The sequence below is a fragment of the Prionailurus viverrinus genome, chromosome E3 (assembly GCF_022837055.1).
Source record: "Prionailurus viverrinus isolate Anna chromosome E3, UM_Priviv_1.0, whole genome shotgun sequence".
Lineage (NCBI taxonomy): Eukaryota > Metazoa > Chordata > Mammalia > Carnivora > Felidae > Prionailurus > Prionailurus viverrinus.
The window spans coordinates 33260233-33284260 of NC_062576.1; the positions used below are offsets into that span (position 1 = coordinate 33260233).

At 42.9% G+C, this 24028-nt stretch overlaps 1 protein-coding gene across 5 annotated transcripts in view; it reads right to left on the reverse strand.

Annotated features, from left to right (window-relative positions):
* Positions 1 to 4809: 4809 nt before the first annotated feature.
* Positions 4810 to 24028, reverse strand: part of ATF7IP2 (activating transcription factor 7 interacting protein 2) — a 59947-nt gene continuing 40728 nt past the window's right edge. For all 5 annotated transcript variants that reach the window (XM_047839266.1, XM_047839269.1, XM_047839267.1 and 2 more), the window contains 2 exons: positions 6926 to 7011; positions 4810 to 6327 (listed from right to left, as the gene is read on the reverse strand). In XM_047839266.1, coding sequence (XP_047695222.1) covers positions 5914 to 6327; positions 6926 to 7011 — 500 coding nt within the window. In that variant the 3' untranslated portion in view covers positions 4810 to 5913. The remainder of the gene's footprint in view (positions 6328 to 6925; positions 7012 to 24028) is intronic.

The following is a 24028-nucleotide window of genomic DNA, read 5'->3' on the forward strand; positions in this document are numbered from 1 at the left end:
GACCAAACTTCTTAACACAGGCTACCAGTCTCTAACAGTGTCCCGGGTGCTGTTGCTGCCTCATAAGCCTCACACTTAGAGGCTTAGAGTAACTTGGGTTTTGCTTAGTTTTGTGGGTCAGGAATTTGAATGGGGCTCAGCTAGGCTGTTTGGTCCACATGGCTTCCACTGAGGCGATTGAAACCCAGGATCTGCTTCAAAGAGGCCCTCCTCACCCATGGGTCTGCCACCTTGGTCCTCCCTGGTTGCTGCCACCCTGTGACATCTTGTCCTCCAGGGTCTTCATGCAGCGTGGTGGTCTCAGGGTAGATGCACTTTTTTAGACGGTGGCTGGTTTCCAAGGGGGAGGAACCAGAGCCATCGCTCCCACTGTGTTCCACCGGTCAAAGCTGTCATCGACCTGCCCAGAGTCAAGGTGGTGGAGAGACAGGTCCACTAGGTAGGGTTGGGGCAAGGCCACACTGCGGGAGACCAGGCAGCATGAGGGTCTGCTGTCCAGGGCCTGGCCCCTGCAGAAGCACAGATCATCCTAAACCACCTGCCTCTTACACATGTGCCTCCCTGCGCTCTTAACCTGGTGAGCACGGCCAAATCAGGATTTCCAGACTCTCCGTGGCCTGAAAGAATCCGCAAGCCACTATTTTGTCCCCCAACTTTTTATTTTGAAAAGCTTCAGCCTACAGAAATCTAAGAATGACATGACGCCCATACACTTTCCACTTAGATTCACCAACTATTAACACTCTGTGGTCGTATTTGCTGTGATGTGTGTGTGCGCGCGCGCGTGCGTGTGTGTGTGTGTGTGTGTGTGTGTGTGTGATTATTTTATGAACCATTTGTGAGTTAGTTGCAGACATCAAGGCATGGGGTTAAATGTCCATCATTTAACGCAGACACAGCACTGTTGTCTGCACAGTCTATATAGTTGGGACTTTGCTGGGTGTCCAAATGATGTCCTTTAGAGCTGCTAAATCCACGATCCACTAAGAATCACGCACTGCATTTCGTTGGCCCATGGGATTTCCCTCTTCCATGCAATCCTCTACGTCCAGAGAACTTTGCTGAGTTAAACCCCTCGACTGGCACAAGCCTTCCCAGCAGATGGTCTCCAGGACTGGCCTGTCTCCCCACCATGCTCCACTGTATCTCCCTGCTCATGTTCCTCATGAATCACATTGCCAGCGCTCTAGGGAAATCTTGCGTGTTCATTTCTTACTCGTTAATGTCCTTAGGCCACTTCCGAAAGGGCAGGGGCAGTATCTACTCTTGTTCTCCATGTCAGCCCCAGGCCTGAGGTCTGGCACCTGGCAGATGTTCGATAATTCCTTGGTGAATGAATACATGAATATTTCACTGGGGAAATTTAACGAATCAGTGAAAACAGTTTGGGGTTGGCTGAGCTTTGTGTCCCAAACCTTTACTATGTCATAAACCTCTTGCCAAAACTGCTAAGAATTTCTCCTTTGTCTTGGGCTATAGCCCAGCCTACCCAAGCTTGGCCTCTAGTTTGCTCAGAGGAATAACTCCTGCTCATAACTCTACCAAATTGGTTTTATACAGAGCCCACGTGGACTGAAACAAGATCCCAAATCCTACTGCTGAACTACCCAAGTGTCTCTGCTTGCCACTTGTGGGTCCCAATCTGTGAGCAAGAGATGGGTGACTCCAGCTTATGGGACAATCTCTTTTTCTTCTTCTTTGTTATATCTATATAAAGTTTATCTTTTTTGAAAGAGAGTATGTGTGTGAAGGGGGAGGAGCGGAGAGAGAGGAGAGAGAGAGAGAATCTCAAGCAGACTCCTCACGTCATTGCAGAGCCTGATGTGGGCCTTGATCCCACAAACTGTGAGATCACGATCTGAGCCGAAATCAAGACTGACTGAGCCACCTAGGTCCCTGGGAAGATTTCCTTTTCATGGAGTGAGATGCATTATTCACCCAAAGGGAGCTGGCTCAAGCCGTGGCAGTGATCAGGTTAATTTGCAGGTAGTCCTGAACATACCCTATGACCCCCAGTAATGCCCATCACATGTGGTTTTCACCCGCTGTGCTATGTCTGTACCCTTTCTTCAAGGCACTTTGGACATTCCAGAATTCTCTTACCATTAGGTACTCCCCAAAATGGAGTATTTCCTTGAATCCAAAGAGTTAACACTCTATATTGCAAAAATCAAGCATTACCTGCCTCTTGTGTTACCGTGGCTTAAATCCATTCCATCAAACTTTACCAACTGCATGCACTATGTGCCCCCAAATCCAGGGGAATCAATAAATCAATCTTGGGTGCAGAACTATTATCTTCACACATCAGACATTATTTCCCTCCATTAGAGAAAGAAAAAGAACTTCCAGATGTGTCCTTGCCCCTGTGATTGGTAACAGTATCTATAGGTGTGTCCATTGGTATCAACCTTAATTTGTTCAACTTCCTGTAACCTTTAAGGAAGGTGAAGTGACAAACACTCAGAGATCGACTGACACTTATACATATTACCCATCCAGAGGGTGGAGTAAAATTGGACTTAAAAAAAAAATCCCTAAAATCCAATTCAGTCAGTTCCTACCTTTTGGCCTCATGAGATTTTTGTCAGGGGAGAGATGCAACTTGATTTTTTATCCACCTTGAAGGAAACCCGAATAGGCCACCCCTCAAAAAAATAAGCCGCTCTGGTGTAAGGATCATGGTGAGCTGAAGGCTGCTGAGAAATGGGAGACATGGGAAAACCTCCTTGCTTTCCTCTGCCTAAAATCGGGGCATTTCACATGTGATCTCCTTCGGCTGGCTCTCTTCTGGTGTCACCGATAGGGTAACAGTTGAGAATATCGCCCCTGCACTTTCCAAAAGGCAAAAGCCATTAATGCTTTTTGAGCCACCAACTCTAAGATGCTTGCTATCGGCCTTCCTCCCTCATCCTGTTATTGTGAAACTCTTGCTTAAGCTCGTGTACTCACCAACATTCCAGAAGATTTGCTGGCTGGGGATGTGTTTCACTTCGGTGAATGCCCACCACAATCTTGTCCATGGTGTCAACTTGGAGCTTGGCTTAGCACATGAATGTCTACTCCGCGTCAGCCGAAGGGTGCAGTCCTCCCCTAAGTGGAGCCCTCGTCCTGTGCTGAGGGATGCCCCCCCACCCCGCCCCGCCCCGCTGCATTGCTCTGAGCCTGAAACGGGACCTCACAGAGGGAAGCTCAGCTCATCAAATTCAGTTCAGAACCTGGCTTTTCCAGGAGGAGTCAAGATGGCGGAGAAGTAGGGGGACCCAAATTTCCCTCATCCCTCAAACACCTCGGTATTGAGGTCAGAACACTTGGAATACCAGGAATCCAGTCTGCAGAGGGACAGAAAAATCACAGGTGTACAGAGACACGTGGCGGGACAGAGGTGTATGTTTGTGAATTGGGGGAGATGAAATGGGCAGTGTAGACACAGGGTGGGGGGATCCCCTTCGGTGGAGAGACAAAAGGAAGAGAAAGAGAGGCTGTGGAAGTGTGGGATTATATTCGGATAAGAGAAAACCCTCTCCCGACCACTGGCCAGGGAATTAAAAATATGAAGGGAGCCTGTTTCTACCTTGCAAACAGCCTTAGGAGTTTAGGTCAGAGTTTTCAGGGGTGTATGACTTTGTCTGGGACTGGAGCCAGCAGTGTGTCTGTGTCCTGGGAAAGAGGGGAGCCAGTGATCTTGGGGGTGCACTGGGAGAAAGCAGTCTCCTCCCTGGAGTGCTGTGGGAAGAGAGTGTATTGTCCCCCACCAAGGACAGAAGCCCCTGCAGGTGTCAGCCAGAGGCCCTTTGTGGCTGGGTGGAGCGGTGCTATTCCAGAACCACACCTGCACACAATGGGATCCTTGAAGATACCGGGTTTTGAATCCTAGTGGAGTACCTGGGAGGCATGGGGGACTGTGGAACAGGACAAGCCACCCACCTGGGTGGCTCTGTGAGGATGGCCTGAACAGCGTGCTTTGAGACACCCAGTTCAGGGAGGAGATTGGGGTGTCATTTTCCTTTCACCCAGGGGTGGGGCTTCAGGGACCAGGACAGAGGCCCCCAGGGGACGTGGGCCCCCGCTTACACCAAACCCTGCCCCTCCGTACGTGGTAACTGCTTATCTACCGGGGTGAGATTGACACTGACCGAACCAGACACGGCACAGTCACGGGTCCCAGGCACCAACAGATAACTGTCTTGTGGTTTTTTATGTTCGTCTGTTTTTTTTCTTTCCTTTCCTTCTCTTCTCCCTTACCTTTCTACTCTCTTCTTTCTTCCCCCCTTGGAATCAACCTCAGAGCTTCTGATTTGATTTTTGATACGTTATTATATATAAAATATGTATTTTTTTCCTCTCCTCTGGTCATTTAATCAGGTATTTTTACCCTATTCTTTTTACACCTTTTCTGTATCTCCTTTTTTTCCTCTTTCTGGATTAAGCCTACGGTTTCTTTGATTCTCTGCCTGGTCTTTTTTTCCACCCCTGTCATTTCTTCGTTTGGGATAAGGTTTCTTCCCTTCTCCCCGGGCCCCCCGCTTCTCCTTTTTCCCAGGGTTACTTCAGCAAACGAATCAAAGCACATGAGGCGGAAGGTCCAACTCCCCACCACGGATAGCGAGATAGAGCAGCCAAAGACACAATAGTACATGCAAGACCCTCTAAAAACACTTCCTCAAATGCCAGGCCCTGGACAGCGTATGACCTCTTTTTAATGTAGTAGTTGTCACAGGTGCAGGACATAGCACAAGCTATTACAACACATAAAGGCCAGAATCGGGCTCTTCCAGTAGAAATGTCTTAGGAGATAAAGACACAGGAGACCGTAAAATAATAGCTTTATTTATGACTGGAGATGTGAAGATATTCACAAAATGCCAAGGAAAACCATTCCTCGTTCAATTTTTGAAATCTCACAGCTCAGAGGACTGAGCTTTCACTACAAACCAGGAAAGGACACCTCTCGAACAGACGATTCTTTACGCTAAGAGTTGGTGTTCCTTTTCTCACCACCCCACTGGGCCCTGAAGTACACATATGCAGTCTGCTCACGGTTTCCTGGGGAGCTTGTGCTGGCTGCCGCCTCACTTTAGTGCCCCTCAGAGGAGTTCACGGGCCGCATCTCTTGGGGCCCCCTGGGGTTACGTCCTCTCTCCGAGTATGACGGCAGCCAGCAAATGAACAGAGAGTAGCACTGAGGAGTCAGCAAAGGAAAGCTTTGAACCTCAGGCAGACAACTCCATTTTCTGGAGCTGAAATAGAGGGTTGGATACTGCTCTTATCATAGATACTCTGTGTTTTTTACACACAGCACACAACGTGTAACTAATTTTATTATAGATATCAAAATATACAAACAAATTTAGGGAAAACCTCCAGGCTCTTTCCCCAGATGACTGACAGGGCCAAAAAGAAAAACACAGGGAGAGGGCAAATGACTAGCCCTTAGGATTTGAACAGAAGGAGAAGACATTTATTTTCGTAAAATCTTGGTGAGCACCCCAGGGATGACCCTTCCTCAGCAGAGAGCTGATTTTTCTTGTACCTACACTGACCACAAAAGCAGGGCACCGAACGCTGATTTCCAAAGGCGCAAGAAGTGGCTGCTCGTATCCTTGGGCTTTGGAGATAGAACAGCAGCGCCTCCATAGTCCCAGAGGTTATGTACACGGCACAGCCGAAGTGACGTGAGTCCAGGGAAGCATATGTTTTAGAACATATCTTCTGGAAGTACTTATTGAATGCAAATCAGAAATTCATGAAACGAGACGTCACTTACAACATAAGGACGAGGCCTGTCCCTGTTCAAAGGGTTCACAATCTGAACTGGCCCCTGGCAAATAGTGTTAGAGGAACACTGTAAACCAACAACTCAAAAATGAAAAAACAAAACAGCGCGATACAATAAATAATCACCAAAGACTTTTAGGTGAGATTTTCAGAAAACCCAGGGATAGATTTTATATCACAAAATGGTCCATATCGTCCAAAAATGTCTTTTGACTGGACGGTAAAATAGTATTTGTTGGAAGCTAAAAATTGAGATAAAGTACAGGCCATTGGGAGTGGTAAAGCTTTAATTTCTCCGATTTTCTTCCAAATAAACTTATTACTAGGGTTGTCATGGCAGAGAAAGAGGTGATAGCTTTCCACAGGGGCACACTTGGGGTTGATTTTAGCGATGTTCCAAGTCAGCGCGATGCCCCTGGGTCTCAGCACCCGCTTCACTTTGAGCTCAGGCTTCTGCGGGGGAAGCGTGTCTCGGGTTTTGTCTACGAGCTCGGGCAGCAGTGGTGGTGGTTCTGGGAGAGGCGGCAGGTGCTCAAAGGACTCAGGAGCCTAAAAACACATTTAGAAAGTTTAGCGAGCTGGCTCGGCGGGCTCTGGTAATTTACACGCGCGTGACTGCAGTTCTAAATCTACTTCCCAGTTTTCTGTCCGTTTCTCCAAATCCTCAGGACAAAAGGATGCTTCAAGACTATGTGGGGCTAGGGCCGGTCTTTTTAAGCACAAGCTGCTTTTGGCATTATGATTTGCACACTCTGCAGTGTCACTAGTCCAGAACGGTGAGGTCCCAGACGTTCTGGATCATTATTCCAGCTCATTTCCAACTTGTGTTCCCAAACGCTGTGCTAGTTTACGTGAATGGTGTGAGTGTACACGAACACCCATTTCTCTCCACCGTCATCAACAATGGCGACTGCTCTTAAAAATCTTTTGTATACACACACACACACACACACACACACATACATTTGTATTTGCTTTAACTTTTATAGCTTCTGGAAGACTCCATTATTTTGACTGCATACATAAGGAGATGTACAACAGCACAGTCTCAAAAGCACAAGCTGCAAGGGGACCCAAATGTGTCTGCCTAGGTAAATGGGTACTTCCCCTCAATCTGGAAGAAGCATCCCTTATAGAGCATCAGTACCTGGGCTGCATTTTGTGCCACTGGGGTTGTCTCTTTTGAGGTTGAAACCGCTTTTGCGGGTGACTCCAGGGTGGATACTGAACTTTCTGTGAACACAAGGTATAAGAAGTAAAATTTATCTGCAACAATCAATTCCATAGCCTTTAAGCAAAGCTAGTTACGTCTACCTTAACTTTGTGTATCACAATTATACTGTTAAAACATATACTCCAAGTATTAGGAACCTTGAGACAACAGAAGATGACATAATATTCATATTATTTAATAATAATTAAATGTGAACTAAAGTTACAAAACTGTGAAATAAGATGACAAACTTTTGATAAAAATTCAAGACCCAAAGGTGCTACATACAGCGAACTTTCCTTCAAATGGGACAAGAATTCTCCCCTTAAACACTGAAGTCACTATGTAAGCTGGAAGTAGGAAAAACTACACACAGGAGAGTGCTCCTGGCTCAGGGCTCTTAGAGGTGGCTTGGGCTCTCTCAGGCCAACAGGATATTTGCAAACAGAGCCATCTGCAATCCTGTATAAATAAGTGACACACACAAGTCCTGGGAATTCAAATGAAGTATCAGGCAGCCTGCAGGTTACAGGACTCTGCTGCGGAGGCTGCTTCAGCCTAGAGGGCATCGGATATACCACTGACCCTTGAACAACACAGGCTCGGTCCACCTAGACGTCGCTGTTTTTCATTAAATGTAGTACAGTCCTGTACAAATATTTTCTCTCCCTTGTAATTGTCAAGCCATTTTTTTCTCTAGCTTACTGTATTGTAAGAAAACAGTATATACGACATAGAACACACAAACAGGTGTTGACTGTTATCAGTAAGGTTTCCAGTCAACAGTGGGTTGTTAGTAGTTACATTCTGGGGAGCCAACAGTCATATGCAAGTTTTCTTTACTTTTTTCTTTTTTTTTTTTTTTAGTTTATTTATTTTGAGAGAGCAAGAGAGCAAGTGTGAATGGGGGAGGGGCAGAGAGTGGGAGACAGAGAATCTCAAGCAGGCTCCACACTGCCAGCACAGAGCCTGATGCGGGCCTTTGAACTCTCGAACTGTGAGATTATGACCTGAGCCAAAATCAAGAGTTGGATGTACAACTGACTGAGCCACCTGGGTGCCTCTAGGCAGATTTTTTCTTTTCTTTTGTTTTTTTGATAAAAATGTTTAATGTTTATTTACTTTTGAGAGAGAGAGAGAGAGAGAGAGAGAGAGAGAGAGAGAGAGGCAGAGAGAGGGGATACAGAGGATCCGAAGCAGGTTCCGTGCCGACAGCAGAGAGCGTGATGTGGGGCTCGAACTCACAAACCATGAGGTCATGACCTGAGCCAAAGTTAGACGCTTAACTGAGTGAGTCACCCCACAGATGTTCAGCTGTGTGGAGGCTGGTGTCCCTATCCCCCACATTACCCAGGGTCAACCATAAATTGTGGACTGTGGTAAGGGAGAGGGGAGGGAAAAGGGAGAAAAAGGAGAACAGAAGAGAGCTGGTGAAGGGAAGAAAAGGGTAAAACAGAGAAAATGTGAGCCTAAGGGAGAGACAGAAGGTTTTAGTTGGCCCAGGACAATGTTCTGAAGTTGTATCCATGTAGTTGTATATAATAATATTTTGCTTATTTAAAAAAAATTTTTTTATATTTATTTATTTTTGAGAAACAGAGTGAGACAAAGCATGAGCCGGGGAGGGGCAGAGAGAGATGGAGACACAGAATCCGAAGCAGGGTCTAGGCTCTGAGCAAGCAGGTCAGCACAGAGCCTGATGCGGGGCTCAAACCCACGAACTGTGAGATCATGACATGAGCCGAAGTCGGAGGCTCAACCAACTGAGCCACCCAGGTGCCCCTATTTTTTTTTTAAATAAGCTCCCTAAGTGGGGTTTGAACTCACAACCCTGTGATCAAGAGCCACGTGCACCACCGACAGAGCCAGCCAGACACCCCAACATTTTGTTCATATTTACTGTTGAGTAGCATTTAGCTGTATTATAGATATGCTGCAACCTGTTTCTCCATTTATCCACTGATGGACATTTGCACTGTTTCTAGTTTGGGGCTACATGCATAAAGTGGCCACAAACATATGTGTCAAGTCTTTGTGGATGTGGGTTTTCATTTCTCGTGGGTCAATCAATACCTAAGATTAGAATAACACGGTCACATGGTAGGGGTGCAGTTGACATACTGAACCACCAGATCACTTCGAAAGTGGTTTTACCATTGTACATCCCTCCCGCTACGGCCTGGGAATTCTAGGCTGTTCCACATCCGGGCCCACACTCTGTGTATTTTCAGTTGTTCTCCTTTGTAGCCATGTTGTGGCATCTCATTCCAGTCTGCATTGGCCTGGTGAGTAACAATGTCGAGGATGTTCTCTCGTGCCAGTCTACCATCCCCACAGCTTCTACAGTGAAGTGTCATCCGTTTGTTGGCGTTTAATTGGCTCTTTTTCTCCCAAGCATCTTAAGGGAGAAGCTTATCAGATTGCTCATTTTAGACTTTCCATTTTTTCTAATATAAACATTTAATGCTAGTAACTTCCCTCCAAGCACTGCTCTATCTGCTTCCCTCAGATTTTGCTGTTTCAATTTTCATTCAGTTGAAAACATTTTCAAATTTCCCTTTTGACTGCTTTGACTCCTGGGTTATTTTTTAGAAACGTGTTTGGTCTGCAAATACCTAGGGATTTTCCAGCGATCCCGGTTACTGATCGTGAATTTAATTCTGCCGTGTCAAAGAACATACCCTATAGGACTACAGTCCTTTTAAATATACTGGGACTAGTTTTATGGTCCAGAACACAATCTATCCTATCGCATGTTTCATATGCACTTAAAGAGAAGGTGTATTCTGCCATGGTTGAGTTGAGCGTTCTACAAACGTCACTTAGCTTAAGCTGGGTTGGTAGTGTTGCTCAGGTTTCTACATACCCCGTCAAGTGCTGAGAATGGAGGGATGGAACCTCTAATTCTAATGGCTTATTTTTCTATTTGTCATCTCAGTCCTATAAGTTTTTGCATCAGGAATTCTGAAATGCTGTGATTAAGTACATACACATGTAGGTTTCCCAGGTCTTCCTGTTGAAATGACTGCTTTATCATTAGAGATAGTCTTCTTTACCCCTGGTAATATTCCTTGTTCTCAAGTCCATTTGATGGCAATACCGTCACCCCAGCTTTCTCACGACTAGCGTCTGTATGCTTTTGCATAGCTGTCTCCCTCCATCCTTTTAACCTCTCCATGTATTTGTACCTGAAGGGCATCATATAATTATCTTATAGTTGGATCTTGTTTTCTTATCCAGTCCAACAAGGTCTGCTTGTGAATGTAGTGTTTAGACCACTAACACATATTCTAATTATCAGTATGGCTGGGTTTAACCCTACCATCTTGCCTTCTGTTCTCCATTAGTTTCGTTTGCTCTTTGCATTTTTTGTGGCTTCTCTTAGATTATTTAAAAATTCCATTTTAGGGGCACCTGGGTGGCGCAGTCGGTTAAGCGTCCGACTTCAGCCAGGTCACGATCTCGCGGTCCGTGAGTTCGAGCCCCGCGTCAGGCTCTGGGCTCGGAGCCTGGAGCCTGTTTCTGATTCTGTGTCTCCCTCTCTGTGCCCCTCCCCTGTTCATGCTCTGTCTCTCTCTGTCCCAAAATAAATAGAAAACGTTGAAAAAAAAATTTAAAAATTCCATTTTACCCTCACTATGGTCTATTAGCTATACTTGCACTTAAAAAAATTATTGCTCTAGGCATTACCATATGTATCTTCAATAACTTAGTCTGTTTTCAAGTAACATACTAATAAAACGTTAAGACCCTCACAAAAGCATACATCCATTCCTGTCTTATGCACCACTATTGTCATATATTAACTTCTACATATATTATAAACCCTACAACATGGTATTACATTCTTTCACATACAACATTTTCCATCTGCTATCATTTTCATTTTGCTAGAAGAACTTCCTTTATTTTTTTTTCTACAAATTTTTATTTAAATTCTAGTTGCTTAACATAGTGTAATACTGGCTTTAGGGGTAGAATTTAGTGATTCATCGTTTACACGTAACACCCAGTGCTCATCATTACAAATACCCTCCTTCATGCCCATCCCCCATCTCCCACCCCCCCTCCATCAACCCTTAGTTTGTTCTCAATCATTAAGAGTCTCTTACGGTTTGCTTCCCTCTCTCTCTTTTCCCTTCCCATACGTTCATCGGTTTTCTTTCCTAAATTCCACATGAGTGAAATCATATGGTATTTGACTTTCCCTGACTGACTTATTTCACTTAGCATAATATACTCTAGCTCCTTCCCTGCTGTTACCAATTATAAGATTTAATTCTTTCTGGTGGCTGAGTAATAATCCATTGTGTGTGGGTGTGTGTATGTATGTGTATTATCGTACACATACATACACAAACACCTTTAATCCATTCTTCAATTGATGGGACACTTCGGCTCTTTCCATAGTTTGGCTATTGTTGACAATGCTGCTAATAAACATCAGGGTGCATGCACCCCTTAGAACCTGTATTTTTATATCTTTTGGATAAATACTTAGTAGTGCAATTGGATTGTATGGTAGCTCCATTTTAAAACTGTTGAGGAACCTCCATATTGTTTTCCAGAGTGGCTGCACCAATTTGCATTCCCACCAACAGTGTTAAGAGGGTTCCCCTTTCTCCATATCTTCACCAACATCTGTTGTTTCCTGTGTTGTTAAATGTTAGCCATTCTGACAGGTGTGAGGTAGTTTCTCAATGTGGTTTTGATTTGTGTTTCTCTGATGATGAGTGATGTTGAGCATCTTTGCAGGTGTCTGTTAGCCATCTGGATGTCTTCTTTGGAAAACTGTCTATTCATGTCTTCTGCCCATTTCTTAACTGGGTTATTTTTGGGGTGTTGAATTTGGTAAGTTCTTTGTAGATTTTGGATACTAACCCTGTATCAGATATGTCATTTGGAAATATCTTCTCCCATTCCTTAGGCTGCCTTTTAGTTTTGTTGATTGTCTCCTTTGCTGTGCAGTAGCCTTTTATCTTGATGAAGTCCCAATAGTTTATTTTTACTTTTGTTTTCCTCGCCTCTGGCGATGTGTCTAGTAAGAAGTTGCTACGGCAGAGGTCACAGAGGTTGCTACCTGTGTTTTCCTCTAGGATTTTGATGCTTTTCTGTCTCACATTTAGGTCGTTCATCCATTTTGAATTTATTTTTGTGTATGGTATAAGAAAGTGGTCCAATTTTCCCAACACCATTTGTTGAAGAGATGGTTTTTTTCCCATTGGCTATTCTTTCCTGCTTTGGTAAGGATTAGTTAACCATATAGTTGTGGGTCCATTTCTGAGTTTTCAATTCTCCCTTGAAATGTTCCACTGATCTATGTGTCTCTGTTTGTGCCAGTACCATATTGTCTTGATGACTACAGCTTTGTAATAGAGCTCGAAGTCTGGAATCGTGATGTCTCTACCTTTGCCTTTATTATTCAAGATTGCTTTGGCTGTTCAGGGTCTTTTGTGGTTCCATACAAATTTTAGGATTGTTTGTTCTATCTCTGTGAAGAATGCTGGTGGTATTCTGATAGGGATTGCATTAAATGTGTAGATTGCTTTAGATCATGTAGATATTTAAACAATGTTGGTCCTTCCAGTCCATGAGCATGGATTCCCGCCCCCCCCCCCCCCATTTCATTGTGTCCTCCTAAGTTTATTTTGTAAGTGCTCTTTGGTTTTCAGAGTATAGACCTTTTACCTCTTTGGTTAGGTTTATTCCTAGGTATCTTACTCGTTTTGGTGCAACTGTAAATGGGGTCGATTCCTTGATTTCTTTTTCTGCTGCTTCATTACTGGTGTATAGAGATGCAACAGAAGTACAGAGATGTACAGAAGTACATCGATTTTATATCCTTCAACTTTGCTGAATTCATGTATTAGTTCTAGCAATTTTTCTGTTGGAGTCTTTCAGGTTTTCCACAGTAAGTATCATGTCTGCAGATAGCAGAACTCTGACTTCTTCCTTGCTGATTTGGATGCCTTTTATTTCTTTTTGTTGTCTGAGGCTAAGACTTCCAGTACTATGTTAAATGATAATGGTGAGATTGGATATCCCTGTCTTGTTCCTGACTGCAGAGGAAAAACCTTATTTTTCCCCACTGAGAATATTGGCTGTGAATCTTTTGTATATGGCTTTTATGATGTTGAGGTATGTTCCATCTATACCTACTTTGTTGAGGGTTTTTATTAAGAATGGATGCTGTATTTTGTCAAATGCTTTTTCTGCATTTATTGAGACAGTCATATGGTTCTTATCCTTTTATTAATGTGGTATTATCACACTGATTAGTTTGTGAACACTGAACCACCCCTGCAACCTAGGAACAAATCCCACTTGGTTGTGGTGAATAATTCTTTTAATGTACTGTTGGATTCAATCTGCTAGCATCTTGTTGAGAATTTCTGGGTCCATGTTCATCAGGGATATTGGCCTGTAATTCTCCTTTTAGGTGGGGTCTTTGTCTGGTCTTGGGATATTATATTAAGAACTCTTCTTTAAATGTCTGTTAGAATTCCCCTGGGAAGCCATCTGTCCCTGAACTTTTGTTCGTTGGGAGATTTTTAATTACAGATCCAATTTCTTTGCTGGCTATGGGCCTGCTTAAATTTTCTATTTCTTCCTGTTTCAGTTTTGGTAGTGTGTATGTTTCTAGGAATTTGTCAATTTCTTACACATTGCCCTCTGTTTTTTTTTTTTGGCAATTTTTCATAATATTTTCTTAAATTTTTTTTGTATTTCTGTATTTGCGGTGATCTCTTTCATTTGTAATTTTATTTATTTGGATCTTTTCTCTTTTCTTTTTGATAAGTTTGGCTAGGAGTTTATCAATTTTATTCTTTCAAAGAGCCAGCTTAGTTTCATTGATCTGTTTGTTTGTTTCTGTATCATTTATTTCTGCTCTAATCCTTGTTTTCTCCTTCTCCTGCTCACTTTATTTGCTGTTCCTTTTCTAGCTCCTTAAGGTTAGGTGGCATATTTGACTTTTCTTGCTTCTTGAGGTAAGCCTGTATTGCAATATTCTTCCCTCTTAGCAGAGCCTTTGCTGCATCCCAAAAATTTTGCACTGTTGTGCTTTAATTTTCAAGCATGAGTGGGAGAGGGACAGAGAAAGAGGGAGAGTCCCAAGCAGGCTCTGTGCTATTAGCACAGAGCCTGATGTGGGCCTTGAACTCACAAACCATGAGATCATGACCTGAACTGAAATCAAGAGTTGGATGCTTAACCAACTGAGCCACCCAGGTGCCCCAACCCATTTATTCTTTAGTAGGATATTTTTAATCTCCATGTATTGTGGTCTTTCCAAATTTTTTGTTGTGGTTGACTTCAAGTTTCATAGCACTGTGGTCTGAAAATATGCATGCATGATCTCAGTCTCTTTGTGCTTGTTGAGGGCTGATTTGTGATCTATTCTGGAGAATATTCTATATGCACTTGAAAAGTATGTGTATTCTGCCACTTTAGGATGAAATGTTCTGAATAAATCTGTTAAGTCCATCTGGCCCAATATGCCAATCAAAGCCACTGTTTCTTTGATTTTCTGTTTAGATGATTTGTCCATTGCTGTGAAAGTGGGTTGTTGAAATCCCATACTATTACTGTGTTATTATCTGTGAGTTTCTTTATGTTTGTTATTAATGGATTTGTATATTTGGGGGCTTCCACTTGGGGGCATAAATATTTACAGTTGTTAGATTTTTTTTTTTAATTTTTTTTTCAACGTTTATTTATTTTTGGGACAGAGAGAGACAGAGCATGAATGGGCGAGGGGCAGAGAGAGAGGGAGACACAGAATCCGAAACAGGCTCCAGGCTCCGAGCCATCAGCCCAGAGCACGACGCGGGGCTCGAACTCACGGACCGCGAGATCATGACCTGGCTGAAGTCGGACGCTTAACCGACTGCGCCACCCAGGCGCCCCTAGATTTTGTTTTTAATTTATTGTATTATTATTTATTTTTTCATTTAGTTTATTATTTATTTTTTCATTTAGTTTATTATTTATTTTAGAGAGACCACATACGTGTGAATGGGGGAGAGGGGCAGGGGAGAAAGGGAGGGAGGGAGGGGGGGAGAGAGAGAGAGAGAGAGAGAGAGAGAAAGGGAGGGAGAATCTTAAGCAGGCTCCATGCTCAATGCAGAGCCTAACGTGGAGCCTGGGATTATGATCAGAGCTGAAATTGAGTCGGATGGTCAAATGACTAAGCCACCCAGACAGCCCACAACTGTTAGATCGCCTTGATGGACAGACCCCTTAATTATGATATAATGCCCTTCATCTTTTCTTAAGTCTTTGGTTTAAAATTTAGTAATTCTGATATAAGTATGCCTACTCTGGCTTTATTTTGGCATCCATTAGTCATGATAGATGGTTCTCCATTCCTTTACTTTCAGTCTGCACATGTGTTTAGGTCTAAAATGAGTCTCTTCAGGAAACCATCAAAACCCTAGAGGAGAAAGGAGGAAAAAACCTCTCTGACCTCAGCTGCAGCAATTTCTTACTTGCCACATCTCCAAAGGCAAGGGAATTAAAAGCAAAAATGAACGATTGGACCTCATGAAGATACAAAGCTTCTGCACTGCAAAGGAAACAATCAACAAAACTAAAAGGCAACCAATGGAATGGGAAAAAATATCTGCAAATGACATATCAGACAAAGGGCTAGTATCCAAAATCCATAAAGAACTCACTAAACTCCACACCCGAAAAACAAATAATCCAGTGAGGAAATGGGCAGAAGACATGAACAGACACTTTTCCAAAGAAGACATCCAGATGGCCAACAGGCACATGAAAAGATGCTCAATGTCACTCCTCATCAGGGAAATACAAATCAAAACCACACTGAGATACCACCTCACACCAGTCCACAATGTGGAGGTTCCTCAAAAAATTAAAAATAGGTCTACCCTATGACCAGCAATAGCACTGCTAGGAATTTACCCAAGGGATACAGGAGTGCTGATGCATAGGGGCACTTGTATCCCAATGTTTATAGCAGCACTTTCAACAATAGCCAAATTATGGAAAGGGCCTAAATGTCCATCCACTAATGCGTGGATAAAGAAATTGTGGTTTATATACACAATGGAATACTACTTGGCAATGAGAAAGAATGAAATATGGCCTTTTGTCACAACGAGGATGGAAATGGAGAGTGTTATGCTAAGTGAAATAAGTCATACAGAGAAAGACACATACCATATGCTTTCACTCTTATGTGGATCCTGAGAAACTTCACAGAAGACCATGGGGAAGGGGAAGGACAAAAAAAGTTAGAGAGGGAGACAGCCAAACCATAAGAGACTCTTAAAAACGGAGAATAAACTGAGGGTTGATGGGGGCTGGGAGGGAGAGGAGGGAGGGTGGGTGATGGGCATTGAGGAAGTCACCTGTTGGGATTAGAATTGGGTGTTGTATGGAAACCAATTAAACAATAAATTTCATATTAAAAAAATAAATGAGTCTCTTGTAGGCAGCATATACGAGACTTGTTTTATTTATCCATTCTGATACTCTATGTCTTTTGATTGGAGCATTTAGTCAGTTTACATTCAGAGTGGTACTGAAAACATAGGAATTTAGCGCCATTGTGTTATCTGTAAAGTTGGTGTTTCTGGTGATGTTCTCTGTTCCTTTTGGTCTTTTTTCCCTTCCCCACTCAGAGTCTGCCCCTTTAATATTTCTTGCAGGGCTGTTTTAGTGGTCATGAACTCCTTTAGTTTTTACTTGCACGGGAAACTCTCTCTCCTTCTATTCTGAATGATAGCCTTGCTGGATATGCAGCCTGACTGCACATTTTCCCCGTTCAGCATGTTGAACAAATCATTCCACTCCTTTCTGACCTGCCAAGTTTCTGTGCACAGACCTGATGTGAACCTGATTTATTTTCTCTTATAGGTTAAGGACATTTTCCCCTTGCTACTTTCAGGATTCTTTCCTTGTCTGTGTATTTTGTGAATTCGACTACGATATACCTTGATGATGGCCAGCTTTTGCTGAATTTAATGGCAGTTCTCTGTGCTTCTTGGATTTTGAAGTCTGTTTCCTTATTAGGGAAGTTTTCAGCTATAATCTGCTTAAATAAACCCTCTCCTCCTTTTTCTTTCTCTTCTTCTGGGACTCCTATGATACGAAAGTTTACACATTTAAGGAGTTGCTGAGTTCTCTAAATGTACAATTATGATCCAATACATTTTTTCCCTCTTTTTTTCTGCTTCATTATTTTTCATAATTTTATCTTCTATATCACTCATTTGTTCCTCTGCTTCATCCGTCCTCAGTGTCACTGCATCCATTTGGGTTTGCATCTCAATTACAGCATTTTTTATTTTGGCCTTTGAGTAGTGTTTTGTTCTTTGATCTCTGCAGTAATGGATTCTCTAAGTGTCTTCTATGCTTTTCTCAAGCCCAGCTAGTATCCTTGTGATTACTGAATTCCTCCGTCTTATCATTTTGTCTGGGTCACTGGTCTGTGTGTGTGATTGTTAGGAAAGTCTGTTGTATTCCTACTCTTGAGAATAATGGCTATTATGGGGGTAAAAAAAAAAAAAAGCTAGATCCTAAGTGTGTTTTGGTGTGCTTGTTAAAAGAAGTAGATCCCTAAATAAATAAAGCAACATTTAAAAATAAATTTAAAAAAAATGAAGGTAAATCCTGGGTGTGCTTTGGTCTGCTTGTTAAAATAAGTTAGATCCAAAAAACAAAACAAAAAAAGGAAGCTAGGTCCAGTTTCCCCTAGAGCCAAAGCTTTGCAGCAGTCTAAGATCAGTGACTTTGTGCATGAGGGGGGGGGGGGGGGGGGGTCTGTGCTGGCCTCCCGGAGGCGGAGCCTGCTATGCTGATTCTCAGGTGAACTTGCCCTAATGGAGGCGCATCTGCGGGGGGGGGGGGGGGGGGGGTGCTTGGTGTAAGCGGCTCTAGCCTCCACTGGATGGCACTGTTTTGCTCATTGAAGTCGGTCCGTGCTGATGGATAGAGGTGGGGGGACTGAGGGGTAGAGGGTGAGGGGGTGGGGATGGCACTGCCTTGCTCTCTCCTCCTAGGAGCTGGGAGTTTGTGCCCGCCACCCTTCAGGACGCCCTCAGAGAAGTGTGAATCATCACCTTTCTTGTGTGCCCCACTGCTGCCAAATCTCTGCCTTCACCCTGCCTGTGTCTGAGTTGTCCACCTGCCAGGCAGCACGGTACTGCTGTGTTCTATGTTGGGCGCGTGCCTGGGTTTCAAAACTCCAAACTCCAAGACGCAGACCCCCGCTGATCCTCTGGGGGAGGGTCTTGCCTTGCTTTTGCCTTTTGCTCGTCTGTCCCAGAAGAGCAGTCGCAGAACTGCACGGCGGTTCGGAGTTCACTGTAAACTGCAGAACAAGGCTGGCACCAAGGTTTGCTGCCCCCAGCTGGTGTCTGCTCCTACGCTAGCGAACAGGGCAGCATGCTGGTGCCACCCGTTCTTTTTGTCCCCGGAGAGGCCATGCCACCACTCCCACACGTACTCCAAGCAGGGGAACTGTTTCTTCCTGTGCCACCCAAGGGATCCTCAGACCACGGTGCCTGCTCCCGGGTCTCCACCCTCCTTCCCCACCTGCTAAGCCCACCAGGCACGGCCACAGCGATGGCGTAGACCTCTAAAACTTGAGACTTTGCGCTCCACTGCTTGTAACAACTTGCAGCAGTCAGCCTTTCTTCTTTACCCGGTTGATGGTTCCTAGGAAGATTTTCTTCTTGTGCAATCCGCTGCAGGTGTTCTCTCTCTCTCTCTCTCTCTCTCTGTTGCTCCCTTCTCTGTGATCAGGGCTCCCTTCCGTTCGCAGCACCCATAGCTCTTTTCTCCCCTAAATCAAGTCTCTGCAGCTCCCCTTCCACAATATGGCTGTTTTTCTACTTTCAGTTGTGCAGTTTTCCTCGGTCAGGCCTCGGATCGATTTCCCGGGTATTCAGAATGATTTGGTATTTATCTAGCTGTGTTCAAGAGAGGAGGCAAGTTTAGGGACCTCTACCCCTCCCAGAACTTCCTTTATTTTTAATAATGAAGGTTTACTGGCAACAAATTTTATCTTAAAAAGTCTTTTTATATATTTATTTTGAGAGAGAAAGAGCATGTGTGTGGGAGGGGGGAGAAGCAGAGCGAGAGGGAGTCTGAAGCAGGCTCCTCTCCACCAGTAGCACAGAGCCCAATGTGAGGCTCGAATTCACGAACCATGAGAATGCATGAACCCGAGCTGAAACCAAGAGTCGAATCCTTAACTGACTGAACCACCCACACGTTCCTATCTAAAAAAGTCTCAAGTTTGCTTTCACTTTTGAAAGATATACTTGGTAAGGATTTTTCCCCCGGCCTTTTAATGATGTCATTTGACTGTCTTTTGGTTTGCACAGTTCCAAATGAGAAAACTGAATTCTTCATTCTTCTCTCTATGTTTTATGATATTTTTTTTTCTTAAAAACAATTTTTCTTTTTTTTCTGATTGCTTTTAAGATTTTTTTCTCTTTATCCCTGGTTTTCAGGAATTGATTATGAGGTACCTTGATATGGTGTTCTTTGTATTTATCCTCCTTGGAATTTACTGAAGTTCTTAATTATGTGGGTTTGTGCTTTTCATTAAATTTAGAAAACTTCTGACCATACATGTATGTAGGTCCACTTGGTACTATCCCACAGCTCATTAAAAAACTCTTACTCCTTTTTTCCCCAGGCTTTTTTCTTTTCTCTTTTTAATCTTCCTTTAATTTGGATAGTTTCTTTCTAAGCTATTTGGTCAGGTACTATTTCTTCCAATTTACCAATTTGTTTTCCTTCTTCTGTGTTTAATATGCTGTTTTTTTCCAGTCACTGAATTTTGTTTTCTAATTTGGTTCTATTTTGTATATTTTCTTTCTCTTATTATGTTCCTGTGTACTTTTTATCTTTGAGCATATTTCTTTTTTCTTTTTTTAATTTAAATTTTTTATGTAATCTCTACCCCAATTTGGAGCTCAAACTCCAGATCAAGAGCCAGGTGCCCCAGTTTGAGCATATTTATATCACATCTTTCAAAGTCCCTGTCTGTTAATTTTGTCATCTCTGTCATTTCTAAGTTTGTTTCAAATAGATTGATTTTTCTCTTGGTTATGGATTCCATTTTTAAAAAAAATTTTTTTTCTAACATTTATTCATTTTTGAGAGGGAGACGGAGCATGAGCGGGGGAGGGGCAGAGAAAGAGGGAGACACAGAATCTGAAGCAGGCCCCAGGCTCTGAGCTGTCAGCACAGGGCCTGACGTGGGGCTTGAACTCACGGACCATGAGATCATGACCTGAGCCGAAGTCGGACGTTTAACTGACTGAGCCACCCAGGCGCCCCTGGATTCCACTTTTTTTTTTTTATCTTTACATCTCTACTGACTTTTAAATTGGATAATGGATATTATAAAATGTAAATGGCTGTATGTCGAATTCCATTCTCTCTCATTTTAAACAGAACACAGTGAGCTTTGTGTGGTAAGCCATCAAGTTACATGTAGTTCAGCTTGATCCCTTCGAAGTTTGTTTTTCGATTTTGTTAGGGTAAGGCTACAGTTGCCTTTGCTCTAAGATGAGTTTACACCCAGATATTCAGAAGACTCTGCCACTATAGCTGGTCAAAATGGAAACATTTCCTACCTGTGAGCATAAAGCTCTTGGGTCATTCTTTGCCCAGATGTATTGAGTTTCACTCTACCCATGTGTGGCTTAATACTTCAGTAAGGCCTCAAGAGGATTCTATGCTAACCTCCTGGGGCTCTTTCTCTGAGTGGCTTCCTGATTCTGATACTATAGTCTTCCCCTTCTCTCCAGCTGCCTTAGCCTCTCTGGAGGCCAATCTCTGTCTCCTCACCTCAGCAAGACAGACATTCTCTGCTTGGGAGCTCCTACCGTGTACCACAGTCTAGGAAGGGAGTTGGGACAATCTGTACAGCTCATCTCATTCATTGCCTTCTCTCAGGGGTTGTAGTTCCTATCCTGCAATATCTGAAAAGATTTTTAAAAATTACATCTTGTTTAGTTTAGTTTCTTTATGGCAGAAAAGGGAAGTCTGGATCATTTACTCACATCACTACTCTCTATACATACATTTATAACTTTTTTCTCTTGTTATATTACTAACACGTTTTCATCAACACATGTACTTCTTCTACAGCATTATTTTTAATGGCTGAATACTGCCGTACCATATAAATGTGTGCAATCAATCCTATATTTCTAGGAATTTAAGGATTTCCAAAGTTTTATCACAAATAGCACTGTGATGAACATTTTCAAAGAATTTGGGGGTCAAAAGGCTTCCATATTTGTTAAGTTTTTGATATTGATAAAAATGTCGTCCAGAAAGATTCACACTCCCATTCACAGTGTGCAAAATTGTATTTCTTTTAAATCTCTTTAATGGAAAATCTGCCGCACTAATTGAACATTTTGGTGGGAAAGTAAACTATGTGATAAACATTGTGCTAAAAGGATGGGAACTTACAGATTAATAAAGACACGGATGCTGTAGAAAAGAAGTTCCAGTGCTTTCCGGAAGACATATGTAAAGAAATGATTACAGGACGATGTAATCAAGCTAGAATATGGGCGTGCGCTAAATACCAATGGTAAGGAGAACCTGGAAGGAACAGTGTAGCCAAAGTGTCTAAACTGAATATGAAAGGATGAAGAGTGGGGACATCACACAAGCCTAGGGAGGCCCAGAGGGGAGAGGCGTCCCAACAAAGGGAACCGCACACGTGGAGGTGGTGAGGAGAGAAGCAGCGCTACCTGTTGAGAGGCGATTAAGGCACAGCTAAGGGATGTGTAGAACATAAGCTCGAAAGGTTTGCAGGGTCTACGTCATTGAGGCTTCTGTCGTGCTAAGGAGTTTTGATTTTATCGTACACAGGTGTGTACACAGAAAGCAGTATTTCAGTGACAGCTTGCAAGAGTCACCAGAAGCACTAAGTTTAGGGCAGAAACATTAGTTACTAGGTTATGACAGAAGACCAGGCTAAAGGTGATGGAATTCTGAAATAAGAAAATACATGGAGCAGACCGGTTGGCTTTTCAGGAGACAGAACTGATGGGCTTGAAAAGTGACGAGACTGTGGAACGAGGCAGATCTAAGCGTCAAAAGTGTTTCCTTTTGTCTAGGAAAACTGTCTAGCTTGGAAAATGGAGTGAGCTGGTGATACCATTCATCAAGACTGGGAATACAGGAGACAGTCTAGGTTTGACCTGAGAAACGAACTTTTATTGAGAACTGGATATTCTACAAGATAAACAGACTCATGTATTCATGGGTCAGCAGCATGAATTAACATGATCTCTCTGTCCAACTGCTAGATTTCAGACTAAAGCCCCCCCAAGTTAGAGGTCTGATTTATCTTCTCAAGCAGTGACAAATCTGTCTTCCTACTTTTTATTTTATTGTGTCTCCAATCCTGTACTTTGGGGAATAAGCTGAGGGACTCCCTGAGCCTGCACTGACGAGTTAACAAGGCAGAAAGAATTACAAAGCCATAGGATGCTCACACCCAAGTATGGGTAAACAAGATTAGGTGAATAAGGATAGAGAAGGGGGGCAAAGGTCCCCAGAATAGAGGAGGGGGCAAAGGCCCCCAATACAAAGGTGTATGAGGTAAGCAAGATAAGGTATTCAGGGCAAAAGGGCTCCCCAATTTAGTACTATAGCAGAAAGCTGCTTTCACGGGAAGGAAGGACCAAATTAGGTAAACAGGTAAATAGGGCTACAGACCTCTGTGCTGTGGGTGAAGCTGCCCAGAGGGGAGCTGATTAACAAAAGAAAGGTGTCTTGTTAACCCTGAGGTTATGTGCTCTATCTGTCTTATCCTCTAGGCTAGCCAAGATAAACAGACACGGGGCCTCCTGTCTGCCCTTAACAACCATCTACCCATCTGCCTGGTGTCAGGATTTTGTTTTGTTATTAACCCAAACCCCTAAAAACCTTCAAGACCCCCTTTCCCTCACGTCCATGAGTTACTGTTCACAGTTTCATTGCCTCTTTGTGCACATCCATTACCATGTTTGTAAGCCTTCTGATCCTAATAAAAATGGATGAAGGACCCTTAATCGGGGCTCTTGTCTTTTCCCGGATATTAGCCATCTCTCGCTTTTAATCCTGTGTCGGCTCTCTTGCTGGTCAAGAGAGAACTTTAGACTTAGAGTCTACGGCACTGTACCATGTAGTTTAGAAACAGTTTGTAATCTGAATTAACAACCAACTGATTATTATAGATTCCAATTCATTTTCAGATCTGTATTTCTAATTTTCATCACTAAACTGGAAATTGAAGGGTTTCTTAATTCTATCATGAGGTACCTGGAGATTTCAATGGTTCCAACCTTTGTTTGGGTCCACAGTTGAAAGGGGAGAAGGAGTTAGACTATATATTTCCTATGCTAATCTCCATTTTTAAATATTACACAATTTTACTAATGCTAATAAGTAATATTTCAAGAGTTTATCAAGAGTTTCAAAAACATTCAAGTGTAGTTATTAAGGGCTGAAACTCTATAACTCATTACTAGTCCCAGATGACTATATTTTACTTCTTTCTCTTTAAATCTGAGAAAGAGGGCGCTGTTCCTCTTCCCTTTCATGTTATGCCCTAGCTTCCTCTCACAGTGCTATTGTTATAGTTAAAGAAAAAAGGTCTGTACCAAAGAAGAGATTAATAATAGCCCCAAACAACCCAATGTCTTTCAGTGAGTGAATATAAACTATTTTATACATCTATACCACAGAATATTACTCACCAGCAAAAGGGAATACTACTGATACACAACTCTGGTGACCCTCTGAGGGAATTATGCTAAGTAAGGAAAAGAAGCCAATCTCAAAAAGATACACGCATATCATCACAGAACACCCACAGATGGTTGTGTGATTGGATTGTGGTGACCATCACATGAATCTCTACATGATAAAACTGCCCAGAACTACACACACACATATACTAACACACTGAAACAAACTTTATAAATGTGTCAAATGCTTTCTGAATTGTTAGCATCCATCGTACTTAAGAAGGAAAGACAA